Genomic DNA, 17,308 nt, shown 5'->3' with positions numbered 1-17,308 from the left:
GTTTCCTTGAATGTCCGATGTCACAGGAGGAGGAAAGATAAGGATGGAGAACAGAGTGTTTCTCTCCCATCTTAACCAGAGAGAGATAAGAATGAGAGACCTCCACTACTACTACTAGCTTGATCCCAGATCTGTAGAAATCAAATCAGAATAGATAGAAAAGGCATCTCTATTCAAGTCAATGATGGTATGATGGGTGGCCATCACGACTGTTCTCATAGGAACAAAGCAGGAAGTAAATAAAATCTATGCTGTGATTTGTTGACTCAACTCAACTGACATTACAAAAATATACTACATGACCAAAAGTATGTGAACACCTGCTCGTCGAACATCTCATTCCAAAATTATGAGCATTAATATAGAGTTGGTCCTCCCTTTTGCTGCTATAACAGCCTCCACTCTTCAGGGAAGGCTTTCCACTAGATGTTGGAACATTGCTGTGGGGACTAGCTTACATTCAGCCACAAGAGCATTAGATAGCTCAGGCACTGATGCTGGGCGATTAGGCCTGGCTTGCAGTCAGCGTCAACCCAACGGTGTTCGATGGTGTTGAGGTCAGGGCTCTGGGCAGGCAAGTCAAGTTCTTCCACACCTATCTCAACAAACCATTTCTGTATGGACCTCGCAATAGTCTGGGAAGGTTATTCCCCAGACTATTGCCACAAAGTTGGAAGCACAGAATAGTCTAGAATGTCATTGTATGCTGTAGGGTTAAGATTTCCCTTCACTGGAACTAAGGGCCCTAGCCCGAACCATAAAAAAAAAACTGCCACAGAACATTATTCCTCCTCCACCAAACTTTACAGTTGGCACTATGCATTCTCCCGGCATCCGCCAAACCCAAAAATCGTCCATCGGACTCATCACACCAGAGAATGTGTTTCCACTGCTCCAGTCCAATGGAGGTCGAGCTTTACACCACTCCAGCCGATGCTTGGCATTGCGCATGGTGATCTTAGGCTTGTGTGCGGCTGCTCGGCCATGGAAACCAATTTCATGAAGCTCCCGATGAACAGTTATTGTGCTGACGCTGCTTCCAGAGGCAGTTTGGAACTCGGTAGTGAGTGTTGCAACTGAGGACAGACATTTTTGCGCCCTACGCTCTTCAGCACTCTGCGGTCCCGTTCTGTGAGCTTGTGTGGCCTACCACTTCGCGGTTGAGCCGTTGTTGCTCCATGACGTTTCCACTTCACAATAACAGCACTTACAGTTGACCGGGGCAGCTCTAGCAGGGCAGAAATTTGACGAAGTGACTTGTTAGAAAGGTGACATCCTATGACGGCGCCACGTTGAAAGTCACTGAGCTCTTCAGTACGACCATTCTACTGCCAATGTTTGTCTATGGCGATTGCACGGATGTGCGCTCAATTTGGCTGAACTAGCCAAATCCACTAATTTGAAGGGCTGTCCACACACACACACATATATATATATACACACACACACACGCACACACATATATATATATACACATATATATATGTATGTGTGTGTGTGTACGTGTATATATATGTGTGTGTGTGTATACACACACACACACACACACACACACACACACACACACACACACACACACACACACACACACAGACACAGACACAGACACACACACACGGGTGGGCTGGGCGCGAAAAGGGGTCAAAAGTAATACAAAATAAAGAAATTTGTCCTTTGCGGAAATTTAACTAACAGTTGTGTACTAGCCCACAATTGTCCAGGTACAGAAGTGTATAACAGAAAAGCTTATAGGACTGTGGTGACAGATTAGAGAGCTTTACTAGCTGCTAGCGCTGAGGGACTGTGGTGACAGATTAGAGAGCTTTGCTAGCTGCTAGCGCTGAGGGACTGTGGTGACAGATTAGAGAGCTTTGCTAGCTGCTAGCGCTGAGGGACTGTGGTGACAGATTAGAGAGCTTTACTAGCTGCTAGCGCTGAGGGACTGTGGTGACAGATTAGAGAGCTTTACTAGCTGCTAGCGCTGAGGGACTGTGGTGACAGATTAGAGAGCTTTGCTAGCTGCCAGCGCTGAGGGACTGTGGTGACAGATTAGAGAGCTTTGCTAGCTGCCAGCGCTGAGGGACTGTGGTGACAGATTAGAGAGCTTTGCTAGCTGCCAGCGCTGAGGGACTGTGGTGACAGATTAGAGAGCTTTGCTAGCTGCCAGCGCTGAGGGACTGTGGTGACAGATTAGAGAGCTTTGCTAGCTGCCAGCGCTGAGGGACTGTGGTGACAGTGCTGAGGGACTGTGGTGACAGATTAGAGAGCTTTGCTAGCTGCCAGCGCTGAGGGACTGTGGTGACAGATTAGAGAGCTTTGCTAGCTGCCAGCGCTGAGGGACTGTGGTGACAGATTAGAGAGCTTTGCTAGCTGCCAGCGCTGAGGGACTGTGGTGACAGATTAGAGAGCTTTGCTAGCTGCTAGCGCTGAGGGACTGTGGTGACAGATTAGAGAGCTTTGCTAGCTGCCAGCGCTGAGGGACTGTGGTGACAGATTAGAGAGCTTTGCTAGCTGACCGTGCATCAGGGGACCCTAGCAGCCTAGAGAAAATATGCATACCAAATGGCACCCTATTCGCTTTATAGTGCACTACTTTTGACCACGGCCCATAGCGCACTATATTGGGTATTAAACAAAATATTTAACCTTTATTTAACTAGGCAGGTCAGATAAGAACAAATTCTTATTTTCAATGACAGCCTAGGAACAGTGGGGTTAACTGTCTTGTTCAGGGGCAGAACGACAGATTTTTACCTTGTCAGCTCAGGGATTCAATCCAGCAACCTTTCGGTTACTAGTCCAACACACTAACCACTAGGCTACCTGCCTCTAACCACTAGGCCACCTGCCTCTAACCACTAGGCCACCTGCCTCTAACCACTAGGCCACCTGCCTCTAACCACTAGGCTACCTGCCTCTAACCACTAGGCTACCTGCCTCTAACCACTAGGCTACCTGCCTCTAACCACTAGGCTACCTGCCTCTAACCACTAGACTACCTGCCTCTAACCACTAGGCTACCTGCCTCTAACCACTAGGCTACCTGCCTCTAACCACTAGGCTACCTGCCTCTAACCACTAGGCTACCTGCCTCTAACCACTAGGCTACCTGCCTCTAACCACTAGGCTACCTGCCTCTAACCACTAGGCTACCTGCCTCTAACCACTAGGCTACCTGCCGCCCCATAGGGAACCATTAGGGATGCATAGAAGGTGTGAATCACAGCGATTAAAAGCATCATCAGGAAACACACCCTCACCACACCAGCTAGCCTTCAGTTCGTCTAAGTTAGCGAGCGACAACAGTCTCACACAGAGTACTATACGACATCTGACCAATAAGAAAATAAAAGTTGAAGGTATGAACCAACAAACCGACAAAGTAGACGACAAACAGTGAAGAAAAGATGTGAGTAAAGAGTAGCAGACGTAGCTAGTTAGGTTAGAGAGCACGCTCACCAGATGCAGCATGTCATAGATGGACTCTGAGGAGTGCTTGCTCCTCTTCAGGGCAGACATGGCAGGCAGGCGGGCAGGCGGGCAGGCGGGCAGGCGGACAGGCGGACAGGCAGGCAGGCAGGCAGGCAGGCGGACAGGCAGGCAGGCAGGCGGACAGGCAGGCAGGCAGGCAGGCGGACAGAAAGACGGACGTAGAGGCAGAGTAGGAGGAGAGGACAGTCAGTCAGTCCAAGCCTCAGTCAGAGAAAGGGAAGAGTCACGCATTGAGCAAAGCAAAGCAGAACAGAGCAGACGCTCTCTCTCTCTCCAACGTGTCCTTCCACTTTATTATGTTGTGACAGAAAAAACCCAGAAAGGAGGAAGAGGAAGTGAAGAAGAAGAGAAGGCTGGATGCCAGGCGAAGCTGTTTCTATGTCTCTTCTTCCTCTGTTCTGTTCTCGCCTACCACCTCTCTTCAGTCTTCCAACACTCCTCCTCCAACACTCCTCCTCCAACACTCCTCCTCCAACACTCCTCCTTCAATCCTTTCATTCAGATGTGCCACAGCTAGCTAGCTCTCTCTCTCTATATATATAGTGTTGGTGGTGTTCTCTCTCTCTCTCTCTCTCTCTCTCTCTCTATAGTGTTGGCTTGCTAGGGACGGACGGACAACATTTTAAAATTGAATTGAGTGAGGAGCGAGAGAGAAAGAGAGAGGGAGAGAGAAACAGAAAGAGAGGGAGAGAGGGAGAGAGAAACAGAAAGAGAGGGAGAGAGGGAGAGAGAAACAGAAAGAGGGAGAGAGAAACAGAAAGAGGGAGAGAGAAACAGAAAGAGGGAGAGAGAAACAGAAAGAGGGAGAGAGGGAGAGAGAAACAGAAAGAGAGGGAGAGAGGGAGAGAGAAACAGAACGAGAGGAGAGAGAGAAAGAGAGGGAGAGAAACAGAGAAAGAGAGAGAAGCAGAGAAAGAGAGAGAGAAACAGAGAAAGAGAGAGGGAGAGAGGGAGAGAGAAACAGAAAGAGGGAGAGAGAAACAGAAAGAGGGAGAGAGGGAGAGAGAAACAGAGAAAGAGAGGAGAGAAGGAGAGAGGGAGAGAGAAACAGAGAAAGAGAGGAGAGAAAGAGAGAGGGAGAGAAAGAGAGAGGGACCTGGCCAACTCCAGTTGCAGCACAGTAAAGAATGAAGAAAAAATATATAATAATAATAATAATAATACTACTACTCCTGTCCTCTCATCTGTCCAGAGAGAACAGGGGGATGAGAGGAGTGGGAAGAAGGGAAGGATGGAGTGAGGTAACCAACGGTGGCAGGCGGAGCAGGATTGGCAGGGCCAGGAATTAAAAGGAAGCAAAAAAAGGTTTTGAGAAGATCGAGGAGAGGTGAAGGACACGTTAAAATACCTGTGAAATGATATGATTTCTCAACGGTTGTCAAATGACAAACATGTAGGGCCCTTCCCAAATGGCACCCTATTCTCTATATAGTGCACTGCTTTTGTCCAGGACCAATAGGGCTCATGGTAGCAGGTTACACAACGGGAAGGTACATTCATCCACAAGGCTGCTTGTAAAGACATCGGTGGGAAGGGTCTTTAGAAGAGAGCTCTGAGGTCAACAGGAACCTGCTAGGCAGATTGTCTTGCAGTGAGGCTGAGTCACATATATAGCAGCCTATTCCCTATGTAGTGCACTACTTCTGGAGAGGAGGGTGTGTGTGTGTGTGAGAGAGTAGAGAGCGAGCAGAGAGAAGAAAGAGCGAGAGAGAGAGGTGGAGCATCACAGCAGCTAACGACCATGTTATCATTTTGCACCATTATTACTGAGTCTGAGCTGTCAGCAGCGACTAGCTAATTAGCGAGCCACGGCAGTCATTAGCGTATTTCACAGAGAAAGAAAAGCTTTGCCTGCATCCCAAAAGGCACCCTGTTCCCTATTAAGTGCACTATTTTTGTGGTCAAAAGTAGTGCACTATACAGGGATTAGGATGCCATTATTTTCCTCCTGTCAGGCTTTTCTTCCTTGGTTACTTGGAAGTGTTCTACCATGCAGGCACTCAGGCAGAGAGAGACCTCCTGCACTTCCTAACCTCCTGCCAAATGTATGACCATATTAGAGACACATATTTCCCTCAGATTACACAGACCCACAAAGAATTCGAAAACAAATCCAATGTTGATAAACTCCCATATCTACTGGGTGAAATACCACAGTGTGACATCACAGCAGTAAGATTTGTGACCTGTTTCCACAAGAAAAGGTCAACCAGTGAAGAACAAACACCATTGTAAATACAACCTATATTTATGTTTATTTATTTTCCCTTTTGTACTTTAACCATTTGCAGATCATCACAATACTGTATATATACATAATATTACCTTTGAAATGTCTTTATTCTTTTGGAACTTCTGTGAGTGTAATGTTTACTGTTAATTGTTAGAGACAGAGAGAGAGAGAGAGGAGAGAGCGAAGAGAGACACAGAGACAGAGAGAGAGGAGAGGGAGAGAGAGACACAGAGACAGAGAGAGAGAGAGAGGAGAGAGCGAAGAGAGACACAGAGACAGAGAGAGAGGAGAGGGAGAGAGAGACACAGAGACAGAGAGAGAGAGAGAGGAGAGAGCGAAGAGAGACACAGAGACAGAGAGAGAGGAGAGGGAGAGAGAGACACAGAGACAGAGAGAGAGAGAGAGAGAGGAGAGAGCGAAGAGAGACACAGAGACAGAGAGAGAGGAGAGGGAGAGAGAGACAGAGACAGAGAGAGGAGAGAGCGAAGAGAGACACAGAGACAGAGAGACATGAGAGGGAGAGAGAGAGACAGAGACAGAGAGAGGAGAGCGCGAAGAGAGACACAGAGACAGAGAGAGAGGAGAGGGAGAGAGAGACACAGAGACAGAGACAGAGAGAGGAGAGAGCGAAGAGAGACACAGAGACAGAGAGACATGAGAGGGAGAGAGAGAGACAGACAGAGAGAGGAGAGGGAGAGAGAGACACAGAGACAGAGAGAGGAGAGCGCGAAGAGAGACACAGAGACAGAGAGAGAGGAGAGGGAGAGAGAGACACAGAGACAGAGAGAGGAGAGGGAGAGAGAGACACAGAGACAGAGAGAGGAGAGCGCGAAGAGAGACACAGAGACAGAGAGAGAGGAGAGGGAGAGAGAGACACAGAGACAGAGAGAGGAGAGGGAGAGAGAGACACAGAGACAGAGAGAGAGGAGAGGGAGAGAGAGATACAGATAGAGAGAGAGGAGAGGGAGAGAGAGACACAGAGACAGAGAGAGAGAGAGAGGAGAGAGCGAAGAGAGACACAGAGACAGAGAGACATGAGAGGGAGAGAGAGAGACAGAGACAGAGAGAGGAGAGCGCGAAGAGAGACACAGAGACAGAGAGAGAGGAGAGGGAGAGAGAGACACAGAGACAGAGAGAGAGAGAGAGGAGAGAGCGAAGAGAGACACAGAGACAGAGAGAGAGGAGAGGGAGAGAGAGACACAGAGACAGAGACAGAGAGAGGAGAGAGCGAAGAGAGACACAGAGACAGAGAGACATGAGAGGGAGAGAGAGACAGAGACAGAGACAGAGAGAGGAGAGCGCGAAGAGAGACACAGAGACAGAGAGAGAGGAGAGGGAGAGAGAGACACAGAGACAGAGAGAGAGGAGAGGGAGAGAGAGACACAGAGACAGAGAGAGGAGAGGGAGAGAGAGACACAGAGACAGAGAGAGAGGAGAGGGGGAGAGAGATACAGATAGAGAGAGAGGAGAGGGAGAGAGAGACACAGAGACAGAGAGAGGAGAGGGAGAGAGAGACACAGAGACAGAGAGAGAGGAGAGGGAGAGAGAGACACAGACAGAGAGAGAGGAGACACAGAGAGAGAGAGAGGGAGAGAGAGAGAGAGAGAGAGAGAGAGAGAGAGAGAGAGAGAGAGGAGACAGAGAGAGAGAAGTCTGGGTCTGTACTTGGTCAATGGTAGGATACGGGGGGACTCTTTGGGGAGATTCACCTATTGCTCACCTCTTGGCCACAGCACAATAAACTATATGATTACAGACATGGACCCTTTCTCTCTCAGCTCATTCACTGTCAGCCAAATTACGTTGTTCCTCAAAAGAACAGACATGTAAACAACCACACATTCACAGCCCAGTAAGCTGTACAACATCAGAAATTCATACAGATGGGCCCAAAACAGCACAGAATACCAGAAAGCAAACTGGAACCAAAATAGCCAAACTCTCTTAGATAACTTTCTGGATACCACATTCACTCACAGTAAAGAAGGCATCGATCTAGCAGTACAAAACATCAACTATATATTCAGGCAACTGGCAAAAGAAGCACAATTGAAATTGATAAAAAACAAAACAAAAATAATCACAGATGACAACTGGTTTGATGCAGATTGTAAAATAAGGAAAAAACTTAGAACACTATCCAACCAAAAGCACAGAGACCCAAATAATGGTGAATTACGCCTTCACTACTGTGAGACTTTAAAACTCTATAAACGTACACTCAGAACCAAAAAAGCACAGTACAACAGCAAGCAGCTGACACTAATTGAGGAGTCCATAAACACAAACAACTCCATAAACACAAACAACTTCTGGAAAAATTGGAAAAAACGTAAAAAATCTAAACAAGAGGAATTAGCGATACAAAATGGTGACATATGGACAACCCATTTCAAAACACTCTACAACACCGTTCAAATTGACACAAACGCAGAACAACGCCAAATTCATGAGAAGTTGTATGGATTAGAAAAAGCTATAAAGGACAATCAAAATCCATTGGACTCCCCAATTACTGACCAGGAGCTCTATAAGAAACTTCAGGCTCTCAAATTTAAAAAAGCATGCGGACCTGATGGCATCCTAAATGAGATGCTCAAACTCACTAGTTCAAAATTTCAATTGGCTATATTAAAACTGTTTAATTTGATCCTGAGTGTAGGTTATTTCCCTGACATCTGGAATCAAGGACTCATAACCCCAATCTTTAAGAACGGAGACATATTTGACCCTAACAATTACAGAGGCATTTGTGTGAACAGTAACCTGGGGAAGGTTTTCTGTAGTATTATAAATGTAAGAGTTCTAAACTTCCTTAATAAGCACAATGTCTTGAGTAAAAGCCAAATTGGATTTATACCAAAACATCGCACAACTGATCATATTTACACCTTACACACCCTGATAGATAAACATGTCCACCAAAATAATACCAAAATATGCACTTGCTTTATCGACTTACAAAAAGCATTTGATTCTATTTGGCATACAGGACTGTTCTACAAAGTTATTGAAAGTGGTGTACGGGGTAAAACATATGACATAATTAAATCAATGTATACAGGCAATAAGTGCAGCATTAAAATTGGCAAGAAAAGAACAGAATTCTTTAACCAGGGGCGGGGCCTTCGTCAGGGTTGCAATCTGAGCCCTGCACTCTTCAATATTTACATTAACGAATTGGCCACTATTCTAGAAAAATCCTCAGCCCCTGGTGTTAGTCTCCACAATTCAGAAGTTAAATGCCTACTCTTCGCAGATGACCTATGCCTGCTGTCACCCACAGCACATGGCCTACAGCAGAGCCTGGACCTGCTAGAGCAGTACTGCCAGACCTGGGCAGTAAACCCCAAAAATAATAAAATAATGATTTTCCAGAGAAGATCCAGATCTCAGGGAATTAGACCAAAGTTGTCAATTGGTACAAAATATATAGAATACTGCACACACTACAATTACTGAGGTTAAAATATATAGAGTACTGTACACACTACAATTACTGAGGTTTAAATATAAGCTCAACTGGACACCTTAATGAGGCAGTGAATGAACTGAGAGAGAAAGCACGCAGGGCATTCTACGCCATTAAAAAGCTAATTCAAATTGAAATACCTATTAAAATTTGGCTAAAACTAATTGAATATGTCATTGAACCAATTGCACTTTATGGCAGCGAGGTGTGGGGTCCACTTGCAAAACAAGATTTCATCAAATGGGACAAACACCCCATTGAAAGCCTACATGCAGAGTTCTGTAAGATTCTCCTACATGTCCAGAGGAAAACTACAAACAATGCATGCAGGGCAGAATTAGGCCAATATCCACTAATAATAAAAACTCAAAAAATAGCAATTAAATTTTGGAAACATCTAAAATACAGTGACCCCCTCTAATATCATTACCAAGCTCTGCAATGCCAAGAGCTGAGCAAAGAAAAGAGTCCCCTCATCCAGCTGGTCCTGGGGCTGAGTTCACAAACCTGTCCTACTAACACACTGAAGCCTCAGGACCCTCATCCAGCTGGTCCTGGGGCTGAGTTCACAAACCTGTCCTACTAACACACTGAAGCCTCAGGACCAGAACATCCAATCAATCAGAATAAACCAAATTACAACACAGTCAAAACAAAACTACACTGCTTATTGGGAAACACAAGCACAAATCAAAATGCAGTGCTATCTGGCCCTAAATCGACTGTACACCGTGGCTAAATATTTGACCATGGTTACTGATCAAAACCTTAGAAAAACCTTGACAAAGTACAGGCTCAGTGAGCACAGCCTTGCCATTGAGAAGGGTAGACACAGGAAAACCTGGCTCCCTGTAGAGGAAAGGCTGTGCAACCACTGCACAACAGCAGAACCTGAGACTGAGCTGCATTTCCTGACGACATGTCAAAAACATAAAACAATTAGAAAGTCATTTCTCCAAATTTGAAACCCTTATTCAAGTTTTCAAAGACCTCTCTGATGAGAGTAGGCTATCCGTCCTGTTGGGGGAGGACGCAGAGAGCTGTGGGTTGGCAGCGCACTACATTGCTGCCTGCCATAAGTTGAGGGACAGTGTCTGACAGACCAATAAACCTGCACATGTCCTCTACTGTATGGCTATTGTTATTGTTGAATGTAGGGTTATTTTGACCCTTGGTTATTGTTGTTACTGTTGTCCCGTTGACCATTTTGATTCTCATTTTTATATTGTAAATATCCAAAATAAGCTTTGGCAATATGTACATTGTTACGTCATGCCAATAAAGCGAATTGAATTGAAAATTGAGAGAGAGAGAGAGAGAGAGAGAGAGAGAGAGAGAGCGAAGAGAGTGAAGAGGGACACAGAGACAGAGAGAGGAGAGAGCGGAGAGACACAGAGAGTAAGAAAGGAAAAACTGCAGTGAACATACAGTGAGGGAAAAAAGTATTTGATCCCCTGCTGATTTTGTACGTTTGCCCACTGACAAAGAAATGATCCGTCTATAATTTTAAAGGTAGGTTTAGCTCCCTCCACAGATTTTCTATGGGATTAACCTCTTACATCGCTCCAATATCCAATGATAGGGCGTGGCGCGAAATACAAACTCCTCGAAAATTCCAAAACTTCAATTTTTCAAACATATGACTATTTTACACCATTTTAAAGACAAGACTCTCCTTTATCTAACCACACTGTCCGATTTCAAAAAGGCTTTACAACGAAAGCAAAACATTAGATTATGTCAGGAGAGTACCCAGCCAGAAATAATCAGACACCCATTTTTCAAGCTAGCATATAATGTCACAAAAACCAAAACCACAGCTAAATGCAGCACTAACCTTTGATGATCTTCATCAGATGACACTCCTAGGACATTATGTTATACAATACATGCATGTTTTGTTCAATCAAGTTCATATTTATATCAAAAACCAGCTTTTTACATTAGCATGTGACGTTCAGAACTAGCATTCCCACCGAACACTTCCGGTGAATTTACTAAATTACTCACGATAAACGTTCACAAAAAACATAATTATTTTAAGAATTATAGATACAGAACTCCTTTATGCAATCGCGGTGTCCGATTTTAAAATAGCTTTTCGGTGAAAGCACATTTTGCAATATTCTAATAGAGTAGATAGCCCGGCCATCACAGGCTAGCTATTTTGACACCCACCAAGTTTGGTACTCACCAAACTCAGATTTACTGTAAGAAAAATTGGATTACCTTTGCTGTTCTTCGTCAGAATGCACTCCCAGGACTTCTACTTCAACAACAAATGTTGGTTTGGTTCCAAATAATCCATAGTTATATCCAAATAGCGGCGTTTGGTTCGTGCGTTCAAGACACTATCCGAAGGGTAACGAAGGGTGACGCGCGGACGCATATCGTGACAAAAAAATTCAAAATATTTCATTACCGTACTTCGAAGCATGTCAAACGCTGTTTAAAATCAATTTTTATACAATTTTTCTCGTAAAATAGCGATAATATTCCGACCGGTAGTCGTTGTTTTCGTTCAAAGACTGAAAATGTAAAATGGCTTCTTCACGTGCATGCGTGCGCCCGTCTCATTGTTCTCAGATCGACCACTATCCAAATGCGCTACTGTTTTTCAGCCAGAGACTGCAGAGTCATCATTCAACGTTCTTCTGAGAGCCTATGGGTGCCTTAGAAAGTGTCACGTTACAGCAGAGATCCTCTGTTTTGGATAGAGATGACAAAGAAGGCCAATAAATGGTCAGACAGGGTACTTCCTGTACAGAATCTTCTCAGGTTTTGGCATGCCATTTGAGTTCTGTTATACTCACAGACACCATTCAAACAGTTTTAGAAACGTTGGAGTGTTTTCTATCCAAAGCTACTAATTATATGCATATTCTAGTTTCTGGGCAGGAGTAATAACCAGATTAAATCAGGTACGTTTTTTATCCGGCCGTGAAAATACTGCCCCCTATCCATAACAAGTTAAGGTCTGGAGACTGGCTAGGAGCCTCCAGGACCTTAATGTGCTTCTTCTTGAGCCACTCCTATGTTGCCTTGGCCGTGTGTTTTGGGTCATTGTCATGCTGGAATACCCATTCACGACCCATTTTCAATGCCCTGGCTGAGGGAAGGAGGTTCTTACCCAAGATTTGACGGTACATGGCCCCGTCCATCGTCCCTTTGATGCGGTGAAGTTGTCCTGTCCCCTTAGCAGAAAAACACCCCCAAAGCATAATGTTTCCACCTCCATGTCTGACGGTGGAGATGGTGTTCTTGGGGTCATAGGCAGCATTCCTCCTCCTCCAAACACGGCATGTTCAGTTAATGCCAAAGAGCTCCATTTTGGTCTCATCTGACCACAACACTTTCACCCAGTGAATCATTCAGATGTTCATTGGCAAACTTCAGACGGGCATGTATATGTGCTTTCTTGAGCAGGGGGACCTTGCGGGCGCTGCAGGATTTCAGTCCTTCACGGCGTAGTGTGTTACCAATTGTTTTCTTGGTGACTATGGTCCCAGCTGCCTTGAGATCATTGACAAGATCCTCCCGTGTAGTTCTGCGCTGATTCCTCAACGTTGAGTAATTTAGTAAATTCAACGGCAGTGTTCGGTGGGAATGCTAGTCACATGCTAATGTAAAAAGCTGGTTTTTGATATAAATATGAACCTGATTGAACAAAACATGCATGCATTGTATAACATAATGTCCTAGGGTTGTCATCTGATGAAGATCATCAAAGGTTAGTGCTGCATTTAGCTGTGGTTTGGGTTTATGTGACATTATATGCTAGCTTGAAAAATGGGTGTCTGATTATTTCTGGCTGGGTACTCTGCTGACATAATCTAATGTTTTGCTTTCGTTGTAAAGCCTTTTTGAAATCGGACAGTGTGGTTAGATTAACGAGAGTCTTGTCTTTAAAATGGTGTAAAATAGTCATATGTTTGAAAATTTGAAGTTTTTGCATTTTTGAGGTATTTGAATAACGCGCCACGGGATTACACTGGCTGTTGAGGTTAGAGGTTAAGAGTGTGCTCCTAATCTCAGCTCGTTACCTGTATAAAGACACCTGGGAGCCAGAAATCTTTCTGATTGAGAGGGGGTCAAATACTTATTTCCCTCATTAAAATGCAAATCAATTTATAACATTTTTGACATGCATTTTTCTGGATTTTTTTGTTGTTATTCTGTCTCTCACTGTTCAAATAAACCTACCATTAAAATTATAGACTGATAATTTCTTTGTCAGTGGGCAAACGTACAAAATCAGCAGGGGATCAAATACTTTCCCCCCTCATTGCAGTAAATAATGGAGGAGGAAGAGAGGGAGGAAGTATGATAATAATGGAAGAGAGGAAGGAAGTGTGAACTCCAGCAGGTGTCAGACAGTGTCAGGTGGAGATATAATGAACCTCAGGCCAAAAAGAGACTAGAGAGCAGACTGCCTGAAACCAGGCCTAGAGAGCAGACTGCCTGAAACCTAGAGAGCAGACTGCCTGAAACCAGGCCTAGAGAGCACACTGCCTGAAACCTAGAGAGCAGACTGCCTGAAACCTAGAGAGCAGACTGCCTGAAACCAGGCCTAGAGAGCACACTGCCTGAAACCTAGAGAGCAGACTGCCTGAAACCTAGAGAGCAGACTGCCTGAAACCAGGCCTAGAGAGCAGACTGCCTGAAACCTAGAGAGCAGACTGCCTGAAACCAGGCCTAGAGAGCACACTGCCTGAAACCTAGAGAGCAGACTGCCTGAAACCAGGCCTAGAGAGCAGACTGCCTGAAACCTAGAGAGCAGACTGCCTGAAACCTAGAGAGCAGACTGCCTGAAACCAGGCCTAGAGAGCAGACTGCCTGAAACCAGGCCTAGAGAGCAGACTGCCTGAAACCAGGCCTAGAGAGCAAACTGCCTGAAACGTAGAGAGCAGACTGCCTGAAACCAGGCCTAGAGAGTAGACTGCCTGAAACCAGGCCGAGAGAGCAGACTGCCTGAAACCTAGAGAGCAGACTGCCTGAAACCAGGCCTAGAGAGCAGACTGCCTGAAACCAGGCCTAGAGAGCAGACTGCCTGAAACCTAGAGAGCAGACTGCCTGAAACCAGGCCTAGAGAGCACACTGCCTGAAACCAGGCCTAGAGAGCAGACTGCCTGAAACCAGGCCTAGAGAGCAAACTGCCTGAAACGTAGAGAGCAGACTGCCTGAAACCAGGCCTAGAGAGTAGACTGCCTGAAACCAGGCCGAGAGAGCAGACTGCCTGAAACCTAGAGAGCAGACTGCCTGAAACCAGGCCTAGAGAGCAGACTGCCTGAAACCAGGCCTAGAGAGCAGACTGCCTGAAACCAGGCCTAGAGAGCAGACTGCCTGAAACCTAGAGAGCAGACTGCCTGAAACCTGGCCTAGAGAGCAGACTGCCTGAAACCTAGAGAGCAGACTGCCTGAAACCTAGAGAGCAGACTGCCTGAAACCAGGCCTAGAGAGCAGACTGCCTGAAACCTAGAGAGCAGACTGCCTGAAACCTAGAGAGCAGACTGCCTGAAACCTAGAGAGCAGACTGCCTGAAACCTGGGATGACGAAAGTGACGACGAGACAGACCTCAAAGAGACGGACCTCAAAGAGACAGACTTCAGAGAGAGACGGATCCCAAAAAGAGACAACACTACAGATGACATTCATGAAAAGGAGTCCAAGTCTGCTTCTTAAATGACACCCTATTCCCTCTATAGTGCACTCCTTTTGACCGGGGTCAATAGGTCAAACGTAGTGTACTATAAAAGGACGTATCCCAAGTGGAGCACTCAGAATGAAAGCCTGAAAGCAGGATATTGCTGATACTGAGAATCATAACAAATCAACACCTCTATCCCAAAAGGCAACTCACATCCACAGAGACGAACCACTGGTACAGACAACCTGTAGAACAACGTTCAGGGAACATACTATCTAATCCTCACAATCAACTGAAATGTCTGTCTGTTGTCATTTGTATCACATATCTCAGACTTCACCCGCTTAAATAAAAGGTCAAATAAGAATGAAGAGATAAGAGAGTTCTTACCTTTCTGCATTGGTCTGCCTCACTAAAGCTCTCAGAGTCGTCGTCCAGGCTGTCTCCGGAACTCTCTAGCATCAGACCAACCCCGTCATCCAGGATCTCCTCTGGAACAGGAAGAACATCAACACCACATCAACAACACAAAACCAAAAGGAACATATCAGACAGACCAGGGTGAGGTAGCTGTCCCTCTAGCATTATAATAATACCACTAGCATTACAAATGGCACCCTATTCAGTACACTACTTTTGACCCTTTTGATAAGGTGTAGGCTGTGAAAAGGGAATAGCCATTTGGGATGCAGTAACTCACCCTGGTTCACAGAGAACACGTCAGTATAGAGGTGGACTGTAACTCACCCTGGTTCACAGAGAACACGTCAGTATAGAGGTGGACTGTAACTCACCCTGGTTCACAGAGAACACGTCAGTATAGAGGTGGACTGTAACTCACCCTGGTTCACAGAGAACACGTCAGTATAGAGGTGGACTGTAACTCACCCTGGTTCACAGAGAACACGTCAGTATAGAGGTGGACTGTAACTCACCCTGGTTCACAGAGAACACGTCAGTATAGAGGTGGACTGTAACTCACCCTGGTTCACAGAGATGTCAGTATAGAGGTGGACTGTAACTCACCCTGGTTCACAGAGAACACGTCAGTATAGAGGTGGACTGTAACTCACCCTGGTTCACAGAGAACACGTCAGTATAGAGGTGGACTGTAACTCACCCTGGTTCACAGAGAACACATCAGTATAGAGGTGGACTGTAACTCACCCTGGTTCACAGAGAACACGTCAGTATAGAGGTGGACTGTAACTCACCCTGGTTCACAGAGAACACGTCAGTATAGAGGTGGACTGTAACTCACCCTGGTTCACAGAGAACACGTCAGTATAGAGGTGGACTGTAACTCACCCTGGTTCACAGAGAACACATCAGTATAGAGGTGGACTGTAACTCACCCTGGTTCACAGAGAACACGTCAGTATAGAGGTGGACTGTAACTCACCCTGGTTCACAGAGAACACGTCAGTATAGAGGTGGACTGTAACTCACCCTGGTTCACAGAGATGTCAGTATAGAGGTGGACTGTAACTCACCCTGGTTCACAGAGAACACGTCAGTATAGAGGTGGACTGTAACTCACCCTGGTTCACAGAGAACACGTCAGTATAGAGGTGGACTGTAACTCACCCTGGTTCACAGAGAACACGTCAGTATAGAGGTGGACTGTAACTCACCCTGGTTCACAGAGAACACGTCAGTATAGAGGTGGACTGTAACTCACCCTGGTTCACAGAGATGTCAGTATAGAGGTGGACTGTAACTCACCCTGGTTCACAGAGAACACGTCAGTATAGAGGTGGACTGTAACTCACCCTGGTTCACAGAGAACACGTCAGTATAGAGGTGGACTGTAACTCACCCTGGTTCACAGAGAACACGTCAGTATAGAGGTGGACTGTAACTCACCCTGGTTCACAGAGAACACGTCAGTATAGAGGTGGACTGTAACTCACCCTGGTTCACAGAGATGTCAGTATAGAGGTGGACTGTAACTCACCCTGGTTCACAGAGAACACGTCAGTATAGAGGTGGACTGTAACTCACCCTGGTTCACAGAGAACACGTCAGTATAGAGGTGGACTGTAACTCACCCTGGTTCACAGAGATGTCAGTATAGAGGTGGACTGTAACTCACCCTGGTTCACAGAGAACACGTCAGTATAGAGGTGGACTGTAACTCACCCTGGTTCATAGAGAACACGTCAGTATAGAGGTGGACTGTAACTCACCCTGGTTCACAGAGAACACGTCAGTATAGAGGTGGACTGTAACTCACCCTGGTTCATAGAGAAGATGTCAGTGTGGAGGTCTTCCTGTGCGTCAGAGCGTCGGGGGGGCAGGTAACAGGTCTGTCGTCGATCCGTAGAGGGCAGAGTGTTGACGGTCAGGGACAGAGAGGCCTGGGAGAACGCCTCCTTCATGTCCCCGAACTTCAATCTGCACGAGTCTTTCCCATTCAGCTGCAAGATCTCATCCCCCGCATTTAGACCTGGAGGGCCAAGA

General features: G+C 45.9%; 2 protein-coding genes across 6 annotated transcripts in view; both read right to left on the bottom strand.

Moving 5' to 3' along the window:
* Positions 1–16,997, bottom strand: part of LOC145862463 (rho guanine nucleotide exchange factor TIAM1) — a 60,069-nt gene extending 43,072 nt beyond the window's left edge. Inside the window, exons 1-3 of one of the 2 annotated variants that reach the window (XM_082966804.1) lie at positions 16,988–16,997; positions 15,236–15,336; positions 3,460–3,504 (exon numbers count right to left, since the gene is read on the bottom strand). In XM_082966804.1, coding sequence (XP_082822930.1) covers positions 3,460–3,504; positions 15,236–15,336; positions 16,988–16,997 — 156 coding nt within the window. The remainder of the gene's footprint in view (positions 1–3,459; positions 3,505–15,235; positions 15,337–16,987) is intronic. The other variant, XM_082966805.1, reaches the window with a different exon arrangement.
* Positions 16,998–17,226: 229 nt separating this feature from the next.
* The window catches only part of LOC106581531 (rho guanine nucleotide exchange factor TIAM1), a 169,406-nt gene continuing 169,324 nt past the window's right edge, over positions 17,227–17,308 (bottom strand). For all 4 annotated transcript variants that reach the window (XM_045704104.2, XM_045704103.2, XM_082966802.1 and 1 more), the window contains exon 17: positions 17,227–17,294. The gene's annotated coding sequence lies outside the window, so the exon portion shown is untranslated. The remainder of the gene's footprint in view (positions 17,295–17,308) is intronic.

This window comes from Salmo salar, chromosome 20 (assembly GCF_965601325.2).
Source record: "Salmo salar chromosome 20, fSalSal1, whole genome shotgun sequence".
Taxonomy (NCBI): Eukaryota; Metazoa; Chordata; class Actinopteri; order Salmoniformes; family Salmonidae; genus Salmo; species Salmo salar.
This window is presented reverse-complemented; position numbering and strand designations above follow the sequence as displayed.